The sequence below is a fragment of the Xyrauchen texanus genome, chromosome 2, assembly GCF_025860055.1.
Source record: "Xyrauchen texanus isolate HMW12.3.18 chromosome 2, RBS_HiC_50CHRs, whole genome shotgun sequence".
Taxonomy (NCBI): Eukaryota; Metazoa; Chordata; class Actinopteri; order Cypriniformes; family Catostomidae; genus Xyrauchen; species Xyrauchen texanus.
The window spans coordinates 59,925,600-59,938,738 of record NC_068277.1 but is presented as its reverse complement, the minus strand read 5'-3'; the positions used below and the strand labels follow the sequence as shown (position 1 = coordinate 59,938,738).

At 38.3% G+C, this 13,139-nt stretch overlaps 1 protein-coding gene across 1 annotated transcript in view; it reads left to right on the top strand.

Moving 5' to 3' along the window:
- The window catches only part of LOC127658715 (multiple PDZ domain protein), a 125,903-nt gene that overhangs the window by 80,665 nt on the left and 32,099 nt on the right, over positions 1 to 13,139 (top strand). The window contains exons 20-25 of the mRNA XM_052148164.1: positions 3,550 to 3,748; positions 5,778 to 5,819; positions 9,043 to 9,138; positions 9,921 to 10,016; positions 10,134 to 10,311; positions 11,387 to 11,497. Of these exons, the coding sequence (XP_052004124.1) occupies positions 3,550 to 3,748; positions 5,778 to 5,819; positions 9,043 to 9,138; positions 9,921 to 10,016; positions 10,134 to 10,311; positions 11,387 to 11,497 (722 nt within the window). The remainder of the gene's footprint in view (positions 1 to 3,549; positions 3,749 to 5,777; positions 5,820 to 9,042; positions 9,139 to 9,920; positions 10,017 to 10,133; positions 10,312 to 11,386; positions 11,498 to 13,139) is intronic.

Here is a 13,139-nt window from a genome sequence, read left to right as displayed (position 1 = left end):
CTGAGACCAGTCAGAGTGCCAATGCTGACCCCTGTCCACCGCTGAAAGCGCCAACAATGGGCAAGTGAGTGTCAGAACTGGACCATGGAGCAGTGGAAGAAGGTGGCCTGGTCTGATGAATCACGTTTTCTTTTAGATCATGTGGACGGCTGGGTGCATATGCGTCGTTTACCTGGGGAAGAGATGGCAGGAGGATGTACCATGGGAAGAAGGCAAGCCGGCGGAGACACTGTGATTCATTGGGCAATGTTCTAATGAGAAACCTTGGGTCTTGGCATTCATGTGGATTCTACTTTGACATGTACCACCTACCTAAAAATTGTTGCAGACCAGGTACACCCCTTCATGGCAACGGTATTCCCTGATGGCAGTGGCCTCTTTCAGCAGGATAATGCGCCCTGCCACTACAAAAATTGTTTAGGAATGGTTTGAGGAACACAACAAAGAGTACAAGGTGTTGACTTGGCCTCCTAATTCCCAGGATCACAATCCAATTGAGCATCTATGGGATGTGCTGGACCAACAAGTCTGGTCCATTGAGGCCCCACCTCGCAACTTACAGGCCTTAAAGGATCTGCATCTTGGTGCCAGATACCACAGGACACCTACAAAGGTCTTGAGGAGTCCATGCCTCGACGGGTCAGATTTGTTTTGGCTGCACGAGGGGGAACTACACAATATTAGGCAGTTGGTTTTAATGTTGTGGCTGATCGGTGTGCTTGGATCCCTCTACAGAAAGACTATGTGATGCTACACACTCCAGCTCAGTAGGTGGCGGTCATGCACCATAAGCTGGATTGCTAACTGCCAAAAAACATCACAAAAAGAAGAAACTTTCTTGCCTGTAACAGCGCTTTGGATCATGAAAAAAACTAAAAGTACATAAACCGCAATGGTGTTGATATCAGAGTTGTTGTGCTCAGTCTATAGCTGTATTGCATTGTCATATTTATCGGATAGCTAGCTAGCGGCTTCCGAGCCTCACTACCGCTTTCCAAGATGGCAGGTCTATAAAGCCACAAGCCAGCAAATACTTTGTAATGGGCTGATTTCATGAATGTGATTCAGTTAGCTAGTTTTATGTAGAATTTTACCGAACTGCTTGGGTTTTTAGCAAGACATTCCTGATCCGATCGTCTAGATATAGAACATGGGCTAAATATCAAGAATTACTCCAAAGTTTTTAATTGATATCGAAAATTCTTAAAAAGACTACAGATTTAGCATGTGTTCTACAAATCAATGTATCTACTTTTAAATAATACAAATTATGCATGTAAACAATAAACATTTAACAAAGTAGATGTACTATATATATATATATATATATATATATATATATATATATAAAGCATTTGTCTTCAGGTGGTTATTTATATCTTCATCTTTAGTGTGTCATATAGGAAATATAAATGTTAGACTCCCAAACATTCCTTTTGCAAATAGAATAGAATAGAAGAACAGGGAGCCCTCACAAAGCCCCCCACTGAACATCGTGTCAGTCTGACATTACATATAGAGACAGAAGCAGCTGAGACAGACTAAATATATAAGAACTGTGGTGAAATCTCCCAGAAGCTTGGAACATCCTATCTGCCAACAACCAAGAAAAACTGTGTCCAGGTGTATCTAGGGGAATTGGTGCTGTTTTATAGGCAAAGTTGGTCACAAGGGGGACCTACACAATATTAAGCAGGTGGTTTTAATGTTGTGACTGATTGGCGCATATATATACATATTAGGGCTGTCGATTTAACTCGTTAATTACGTGCGATTAATTTGATAAAAAAAATATGCGTTAGAAGAATTGTAAAATGCAATTAATCCCAATGCCCCCAGACCGTAATAAGGAAGATACCTGAGAAATGCAAGCTTGTAGTACCACCTGTTTACTCCAGAGGGCAGTAATTGAAACTTCAGCTGTATGAGCAATGCACAGTTTATACAGTGAAGAAAACAACATTACGTTGCATTAAGTTCTTGGGTTCAAAACACTTGATGGAGCGCAAATTCGAACTAAGTATTAAAATATATTTAACTTGACAAAGTGACCTAAAAATGTATGTTTATGACGCAACACACCCGAGATGCTACACAAGCACGTCTGACGTAGGTGTAAATTGACGGGTCCTTAAACAAGCCCTCATAATAAATCTCCAACTGATTGACAAATTCACTTGTGAAATGGATTGCTGTGAACTGTGTGTCAATGATTGACTTATGATCAATAATATGGTAGTAAACAATACATTGTATTCTAAAGCTGCTTTTTGTATTGTCTTATCAATGATTAACTCTTCTGCCACAAGAATGTAATGCATTTAAATTTTGTATTTTATATATATATATATATATATATATATATATATATATATATATATATATATATATATAATATTTAAAGATAACTATGTATAATTATTTCATCATTATATATTGAATTATTGTTATATGAGGGGCTTTTTCATCAAATATTTGTATATGCGATTAAATGCGATTAATTAATCGAGGCACCATGTAATTAATTCTATAACAAATTTGAATCGATTGATAGCCCTAATATATATATATATATATATATATATATATATATATATGCATTATAACATATGCATTTTCAAGACATCATATTTTTTGATGGAATACATCATAAATTTGTATAATAAAATGTAAAATAAAATTTGTTAAATTAATGTTTTCATATTGTACCAAGTTTAAAGGTCCCCTGTAATTAACAGCATTAGCTGAGAGAGAGTTTCTTTCTTATTTAAGCAAAATGGATATTATAACTTAAATATACCAAATGAATCAGACTCAAATCTGAATCTAATCAAGAGCTTGTGAATCAATGCCTAGCCTTATAAACAATTGCAGTAGACTAAATTAGGATGTGATTCATTGAGTTATCCTATGAATCTGTTTAATTGTTGCCATAGAAAGCACGTTTCCAGGGTATAAAATGAACACCCCCCAAATTCAAGTCATTTTATCTGCCCACCACTTTGCTAAGAAAATCGTTCAGATAACAGCAAAACATCATGTCAGTGTAAAAAGAAGATCACTGATCACTTGACCTCAGCAACTGAATGATTTTGTCAAATACATCGAAATTGCTTTTTCAGCTGCTGCAGTCATTAACTGAGTCGGTCATCAATGACCTCCCGCTTGCAGACACTAATGCAATCTCCCGATTCCTTCTGACTGACCAGTGATTGGAATCAGGAAGGGATTTGAACAACTAGACTTTAAAAAACAAATAAACAATCAGAACACTTTAGCAACTAAATGGCTATATTGTAAAGTGGATAAATCGCATTAACAACAGTGAGCATACAAACAAAAAAACCTCTACAGTAGATGTATACCTGGAATTTAATGAGTGACATATTTACCGTTATAGACTGTCACAGAGCTGGCAGCGGCTGAGAGGACGCTGGTATGCAGTTAGTTTTGGTTACTGGTTCTGCACAGGTTTTACAGTACATGACTGTATTAGCTGTAATTGTGCATGATTTTAATGGTTATCTTCTCACATCACATGTGTTACAGGTATGACTGTTTGTGCAGTGAAGGATGGTGCAGGTATGCTGATTCGTACTATCATTCACGGTGGCTCCATCAGCAGAGACGGGCGTCTCGGGGTCGGTGACCTTATTCTGGCCATTAATGGAGAACCAACGGGAAAACTGACCAACGCCCAGGCACGAGCCATGCTCCGCAGGCACTCTCTGACTGCACCAGATATGGGGTAATACCGATGTAATTCAGTTTAGCTTTTTAGGGGCAGAATCTATTAAAGGAATAGTTCACCTAGGTCATCATTAATGGACACTCATGTTGATTTTCAGTCTTCTACGAAACACAAAAGGAGATGATTTGCAGAGTGTCCTGAATGCTTTATTTCACTCAATGTAAGTGAGTGGGAACCGGGGCTGTTGTGCTCCTAAAATGAACAAAAAGCACCATAAAAGTAGACCGTACAAATTATGCGCTATATTGTATCAAGTCTTGTGATGCTAAACTAATAGTTTTGAGTGAGAAACACAGAAAATAGAAGCTGTTGTTTGTTAAAAAAAATTCCCCACTGGCCTGGGCCATTTCGGAGCAACTGGGGGCCCTAAACGAAGCTTTTTTTGTAGTTTTTAGAGCTCTACAGCCCCAGATCCATTCACTTTCATTGCATGGAAAAAAGCTTTCAGAACAATGCACTCAATTTCTCTTTTAGTGTTCCATGAACTACAGTGTCAAGAAAAAGTATGTGAACCCTTTGGAAATAGCTGGTTTTCTATGTTAATTTATCATAAAATGTGATCTTAAAGTCAAAGGTATCGACATAATGTGCTTAAGCTAATAACACACAAAAAAGTTATAATATGTAATGTCTTTATTGAACACATCCTATTAAACATTCACAGTGCTGTGGATAAAGTAAGTCAACCCTTTGATTTAATAACTAGTTGATCCTCCTTTGGCAGCAGTAACCTCAGCCTAGCATTTCCAGTAGCTGTGGATTAGACCTGCACAATGTTCAGAAGAAATTTTTGCCACATTCTTAGGATGTCTGGTGTAAACGGGTCTCTTGAGGTCATTCCACAGCAGCTGTATTGGGTTAAGGTCTGGGCTCTGACTGGGATACTCCAAAAGGTGGTTTTTCTTTTTTTGAAGCCATTCTGTGGTGGATTTACTTCATTGTTTAGGGTCATTCCCATTTATTTTTCACTCTATGATGGCAAGTGGTCCAGGCCCCAAAGCAGCAAAGCAGATCCAATTCATGATGCTCCCTCTACCGTACTTCACCGTTGAGATGATGTTTTCATGTTGGTATGCGGTGCACGTTTTACACCTTACGTAGAGCTGCGTGTTCTTCCCAAACAACCTTAGTTGCGTTTTGGAGTGTCAAGGTGGTCTTTGGCAAACTTCAGGCACGCAGCAATGTTTTTTGTTGGAAAGCAGCAGCTTCCTTCAAGGTGTCATGCCTTGGACACATGGGATTTTTATATAGTAGACTCATGAACAGAGATGTTAACCAGTTCCAATGATTCTTTCAAGTATTTAGCTGACACTTTAGGCTTCTTTTTTACCTCACTGAGCATTCTGCGGTGTGCCCTTTGAGTCATCTTGGCTGGACGGACACTTCTGGGGAGAGTAGCCATAGAACAAAATTTTCTCCATTTATAGAAAATGTGCATAACTGCGGACAAATGATAATCTAAACTCTTCACAATAACTTTGAAACCTTTCCAGCTTTATGCAAAGCAACCATTCTTGATCATAGGTCTTCTGAGATCTCTTTTTGCAAGGCATGGACCATGTCAGCAGATGCTTTTTGTGAATAGCAAACTCAAAATGTTTGAGTGCTTTTTATTAGTCGAAGTAGCTCTAACCCACACCTACAATCTCGTTTCAATAATTGGATGTCAGGTTTGCCAACACCAGACTCATTTCGTTGATGTCATTAGCCTCAGGGTTCACATGCTTACACTGTGAACGTTTGAATGATGTATTCAATATATACAAGAACAATACAATAATTTGTGTTATTAGTTAAAACATAATTGTATCTTAGATGAAGATCAAACCAGATTTTAAGACACATTTATACAGAAATGCAGGATTTTACAAAGGGTTTACATACATTTTCTTGCCACTGTATTGCAGCTGAAAGCTCCTGAAATGCGAGAAGAGAGGCTAGATGTAGTAGTTTACTTAGTTTTGCCTACTGCTGACAGGGCCGTCTGTGTCAGCTGCCATTTGTAAACTGCTCTTCACGTTTCTAGATCCACAGCTGCTGCGGGGGAAGAGCAAAACCCCTTCTCTGTGTGAGTACGCCCTTTATCTAGGCTTGATTTACACTGTCTGTCCTCACTCTCTGCTTGCGCTCGCTCTGCATTTTGGATTGTCGCTACAGAGGGTTATCCAAATAATCCGATTATTGGGGCCGCCTGCAGCCCTGCTTCAGTTCTGTCTTAATCACACAAGAGCATAAAGACCGGCAGAACACAAGCACGCTTGGTATTAGGAGAAAGACACATTTTACATCACAAAAAACTAATTAAAAACATTTCTTGAGCGTTCAAATTGCGTTCCAAATCTTTTTAAATCCTCAACGTCTTTGTTCCATGCTGTGTAGGAACTTAAATGGATCATATTTGGATAATCCTACAAATACTTCATTACTGGGGCATTCCTGTTATGCAGTAGCTTGTTTGCAACTTTTCAAAAACGAGAATGCTTATTTTGTCATTTTTAATAAAGCATCAGTACAGACTTTTGTAAATATGTTCTGGTGAAGCTCAGGCATTGAAACTTGATTCATTATAACTTGATTATTTACACAATTGCAAGAAAATGAACAGTGACTAACATGGCGGAAAATTGTTTTTTAAGTTTAATATTTGAGCAAATATATCACGACAAATCATGGGGACATGAAAGTCTACTGCAAAGTAGGAATGACCTTACTAAAGTTAAACCATTCTAACTCACATTCCAGTCGCCTCGGTAACAAGCATGCTTATGCTTGAGGAGACTGTTGTTTCCTTGGTAACATGCATTCCTGTTCTTTATTGGGCTGTTTTTCGTTAACATTATTGAAAGCCATCGTTTCCTTGCTAACATTTTGTCTGTTGTGTTGTTTGTGTTTTACTAACTCTTTTTCATGTCAGTGGATGATCAAAATATTAAATAATGAAGCTTTTTCAGACAGCACCAGGATCATTCATTTTATGTTTCCTCATGCCAACATACATCATTGAACAATTTGATTTACCCCATTCGATCTGTTATCTTTACTTACAGTGAACTGACGAAGCAAAGAATCGATCTCTGTTTTGACTCCTGAACCGAGTCCTGACAAAATAAATGCTTGTCTGGCTCGAGTTTTGGATATATTCTAAGAAGTAAATTGCATTTTTGTTCGGCCAATTCATTAACTAACACTAAAGAAGCAGCTGTTGTTGACAGTCACAAAGCAAGGTTTTATTGGCAATTTCACCTTGGGCAGAGATAGGCAGAAAACCTCACACACAACTCATTACCCACAATGCCTCACTTCAAAAAACAACCAAGATGCAGAATACAGATTAGGTTGCAAATGTGCACTTAAACTTTGATTCCAGCTTGCCAGATGTGGATCTCAAATGAGCAGAGTTTGATGATATGCCCTTGAGTTTGATTCTTGAATAAGAAATAACGAGTTTGAGCGTTTGGGACCAGGGATGTGCATTTTGGTGATTTTGATAGCTCAAGTACTCTGATTAATGAGCCGAGTACTTGTGTATTCTGGGCGGGATGGGAGGCAGTGAATAGAGTTTTTTCAGCAGTATTTTATATTGTTGGTCTATATACACTCACTGAGAACTTTATTAGGAACACCTGTACACCTACTTATTCATGCGATTATCTAATCAGCCAATCGTATAGCAGTCAGTCTCTAGAGTTTACTCAGAATGGTGCCAAAACATCCAGTGAGCTGCAGTTCTGCAGATAGAAACGCCTTGTTGATGAGAGGGAGATCAACGGAGAATGGCCAGACTTGTTTGAGCTGACAGAAAGGCTATGGTAACTCAGATAACCACTCTGTACAAATGTAGTGAGCAGAATAACATCTCAGAATGCACAACATGTCGAAACTTGAGGTGGATGGGCTACAACAGCAGAAGACCACGTCGGGCACTATATTAGGACCATAGTGTTCATAATAAAGTCCTTGGTGAGTCTACATAAGGGTTGTCCAGGGTTTGAACCAGCTCTGTCAGGTTGGATGGGTACCGTCGGTGGACAGCCATTTTCAGGTCTCTCCTGAGATATTCAATTGGGTTCAAGTTCGGGCTCTGACTGGGCCACTCAAGGTCATTTACAGAGTTGTCTCTGAGCCACTCTTGCGTTGTCTTGGCTGTGTGCTTAGGGTTATTTTCATGTTGGAAGATGAACCTTCAGCCCAGTCTGAGGTCCTGAGCACTCTGGACCAGGTTTTCATTAAGGATATCTCTGTATTTTGCTGTGTTCAGCTTTCCTTCAACCCTGACCAGTCCCCAGTCTGCTACCATCACCGTGCTTCACCGTTGGGATGATATTGCGCAGGTCATGGATTGGTTTTTGGTCTGATATGCATTTTCAGCTGTGAGACCTTATATAGACATCTGTGTGCCTTTCCAAATCATGTCCAATCAATTGAATTTGCCACAGGTGGACTCCAATCAAAGTGTAGAAACATCTTAAAGATGATCCAGAGAAATGGGATGCACCTGAGCTAAATTTCAAGTGTCATAGTAAAGGGTCTGAATACTTATGTTCATTTTTTATTTTGAATAAATTTGCAGTTATACATTTTTTTTGCTTTGTTTGAAGGCGTCTTAATATTTTCTAAATTCATTGTACGATCTACACAAAGTATTTTAAGTAGTTTAAAAGTATTATTATTAGGGCTGTCAATCGATTAAAATTTTTTATCGAATTAATTACTTGGTGTCCCGATTAATTAATCACGATTAATGGCATATAAAAATATTTGCTGAGAAAGCCCCTTATATAACAATAACTCAATATATAATGATTATACATATTTATATAATTATACAGTTATCTTTAAATATTAAAAATATATATATATATATATATATATATATATATATATATATATATATATATATATATATATAAAATTAAGATAATTAAAATGCATTACATTCCGCTTTTATAAGCGGCTTTTGAATACAATGTATTGTTTACTACCATATTATTGATCATAAGTCAATCATTGACACACAGTTCACAGCAATCCATTTCACAAGTTAATTTGTCAATCAGTTGGAGATTTGTTATGAGGGCTTGTTTAAATTAATTATTCTAAATAAATTAATTTATTTTTTTCTCTTCAAATTTTATTTGGCATTTTCAATTCAAATCCAAACACCACACTGATATGTATGAATATGTTTCAGACAAGTGTCTTTGGCCGTTGTATCTCGTTGCAAAAGACCTGCAAAATAATATCATAAGCTTTTGAGTTATTTGATTGTTTGTATATGTGTGTTTGTGCAGAATCACGTATGTACCTGCAGAATATTTAGAGGAATACATGGCAAGCCAACAGGTCAAGGGTGACGTCCTCGCTGATGGCAAAAACAACACTCGACAGTATGTACCACACACACACAGTATTATATTTATACACCATTCCTAGTGTATAAATATAATAATGATAATTTCATATCATTTCAACTAGACAACTTTGCCATTAAAAACCTTTGCTCAGATGAGACGCAACATGATATTATTTGTGTCATGGAGTTCAGCTGATTGGCTGGGTAGAAAATGTTTCATCTGATTGTCTAAAGTAGGGCTTTCCTTTGAAAAAATAACAAACAAAAACAATTTGTGAATCAAAAATATCCACACACAAATCCAAGGCGATCCACAGACGTTTGATGATTTGAAAATGCAAATTCAACAATTCATAAAAGTAAAAACCTAAAAAAATTATTCATATTTTGTTACACGTTTGAATTTGTTACGCATTTGTGGATCGTGATTTGTGAATGTGAATAACGTTGCACATTTGTGGATCGTATTTTATGAAAATATTACATTTTCTGTAAGTGAATTATGTTATGAATTTGTGAAACGTATTTGTGAATTTTGAGACTATTTTGACTCCATATTTGTCGAGGGGAGGGTATCTGATCTCTTGACTTCATATGAGACTTACATGTCAGTGTGCATAGAAAAGTTGGCGGTTTGGTTCTTTTTTTATATAAAATATAATATAATTTTTCTGTAACTACTAACACAACGTTTCAAGTGGAATCATTGTTATTTCAGTCAAATACCTGTATTAATTGAACTTAACATGATATACTTGAAAATGAAAAGGAAGTAGTTCACTTAAATATTATTACGACATTTTTTTGTGTGTTTAGTGGGACAGTCTCTGAGCTCCCAGAGAGAGAAGATGGAGAAGGTGAGGAGAGTGAACTACAGACAGCAGCTTCCATCAACTTGAATCTCCCGCAGAGGTGCATAAATTACACAAAACTCTTTTGTTGAGTGCATCAATAGAGAGTAAAGTTTTAATCATCTTTAATTGACATTTCAGTGTGTGTGTGTGTGTGTGTGTGTGTGTGTGTTTTCAGAGTGGAGTTGTACAGGGAAGTTGGGAAATCTCTAGGCATCAGCATTGTTGGTGGGCGGGGCATGGGCAGTCGCCTTTGCAATGGAGAAGTGATGCGGGGCATCTTTATTAAACACATCTTGGAGGACAGTCCTGCAGGACGCAATGGCACGCTAAAGACAGGAGACAGGATTGTAGAGGTACACACACATTTTGTGCCAGTTTCCTGGTGACCATGATTCCGTTTGGATCAACAGCGGTTAGATTTAGGGTTAGGCTTAGGGTCTTGCACACCATTACTTTTATTTCTCTCTAATTGTAGGTGAATGTAGGTAAGGGATAAGAGTATGTTTCTTTGACAGGAGTATTATTCTAGTACAAAGAAAAGATGCTGATCCAGGAACATGTCCTACTTAAATGGCAAAATCCTCAAATGCGCCTGGATCATTCTCAGGAAACAGTGTCATTTGTGTCAGGAAATGAAAAGGTTACTGCAGAGCCTCATATATTTTGATGTCATTCCCTCAAATATGATACTAGAAAGATCAAATCTTTTTAAGGGGGAAATGTCATTGCATATCAGGGTTAATCGGAAAGTGCAGGGATGCTGACAAATTCTGCATTTTCTTAGAAAATATTTAAGAAATTAAACTAAATAGTGAACGGATGACATTTTAAAGGTCTACTCGGTTATCTTTTCCTCATTAAAACCATTGTTCTCCTAATGAAATGAATTGCGTTTTGGAAATATACATACAGTATATAGTCATGATGACTCACATGAGATGAAGACTCTAGTTGTCTCAGTAACCTTATAAAAGCTGTTTTATTCTACATGGAGAGGGTCCCCTCATGGGGGCAGCCATGTTATGATCACATGACCAGCTGAATACTACTCGCTTAATCTCAGTAACCGTCCTGTTATTGGAAACTTTCACTCATGGATTAAATTCATAATGGCTGACTGTGAATAGTCATTTTCTGCATTGGCATCTGAAACTGAAAACTATTGCGTTTGACTCATGCACCATCCAGGCCACTAGGTGTCAGTGTAAGTCTAAGATTATATGAACAAAAACGTACTGAGTGCACCTTTCATTTCAATAAAAGCTCAAATTCAATTTAAATTTTGAATTCCGTATATAAAATAGTGGAGATTAAGGGGACATGTAAATTGGCTTTGATTTACTGGGACACATATGGCCCCCACCTACATACATCTTCAGACAATTCAAGAATGACCTCATGTATTCGGGCTCTGTGTGCGTGTGACAGGTGGGTGGAGTGGATTTACGTGATGCCAGTCATGAGCAGGCAGTGGAGGCCATCCGTAATGCTGGAAACCCTGTTGTGTTCCTGGTCCATAGCATCATTCACAGAGCCAGAGTCAGTATCACACACACACTCATACACATACTCACACATACACACACTCATACTCATACACACACACTCACACACACACACTCATACTCATACTCACACACACACACTCATACACACACACACACTCATACTCATACTCACACACACACACTCATACACATACTCACACATACACACACTCATACTCATACACACACACACACACTCACACACACACACTCATACTCATACTCACACACACACACTCATACACACACTCATACTCATACTCACACACACACACTCACACACACACACACACACTCACACACACACACTCATACTCATACTCACACACACACACACTCATACACATACTCACACACACACACTCATACTCTCACACACACACTCATACACATACTCACATACACACACTCATACTCACACACACACTCATACACACACTCACACATACACACACTCATACTCTCACACACACACTCATACACATACTCACACATACACACACTCATACTCATACACACACACTCACACACACACATTCATACTCATACTCATACTCACACACACACACTCATACACATACACTCATACTCATACTCACATACACACACTCATACTCACACACACACTCATACACACACTCACACATACACACACTCATACTCTCACACACACACTCATACACATACTCACACATACACACACTCATACTCATACACACACACTCACACACACACACTCATACTCATACTCTCACACACACACTCATACACATACTCACACATACACACACTCATACACACACACTCACACACACACACTCATACTCATACTCATACTCACATACACACACTCATACTCACACACACACTCATACACACACTCACACATACACACACTCATACTCTCACACACACACTCATACACATACTCACACACACACACTCATACACATACACTCATACTCATACTCACATACACACACTCATACTCACACACACACTCATACACACACTCACACATACACACACTCATACTCTCACACACACACTCATACACATACTCACACATACACACACTCATACTCATACACACACACTCACACACACACACTCATACTCATACTCTCACACACACACTCATACACATACTCACACATACACACACTCATACTCATACACACACACTCACACACACACACTTATACTCATACTCACACACACACTCATACACACACTCACACATACACACACTCATACTCTCACACACACACTCATACACATACTCACACACACACACTCATACATATACTCACACACACACACTCATACTCTCACACACACACACTCATACACATACTCACACATACACACACTCATACTCACACACACACACTCAAACACAAACTCATACACACACACACACACACACTCATACTCACACTCACACACACTCATACTCACACTCACACACACTCATACTCACACACACACACACACACACACACTCATACTCACACTCACACATACACACACTCATACTCACACACACACACACACACACTCATACACATACTCACACATACACACACTCATACTCATACACACACACACACACACACACTCATACTCACACA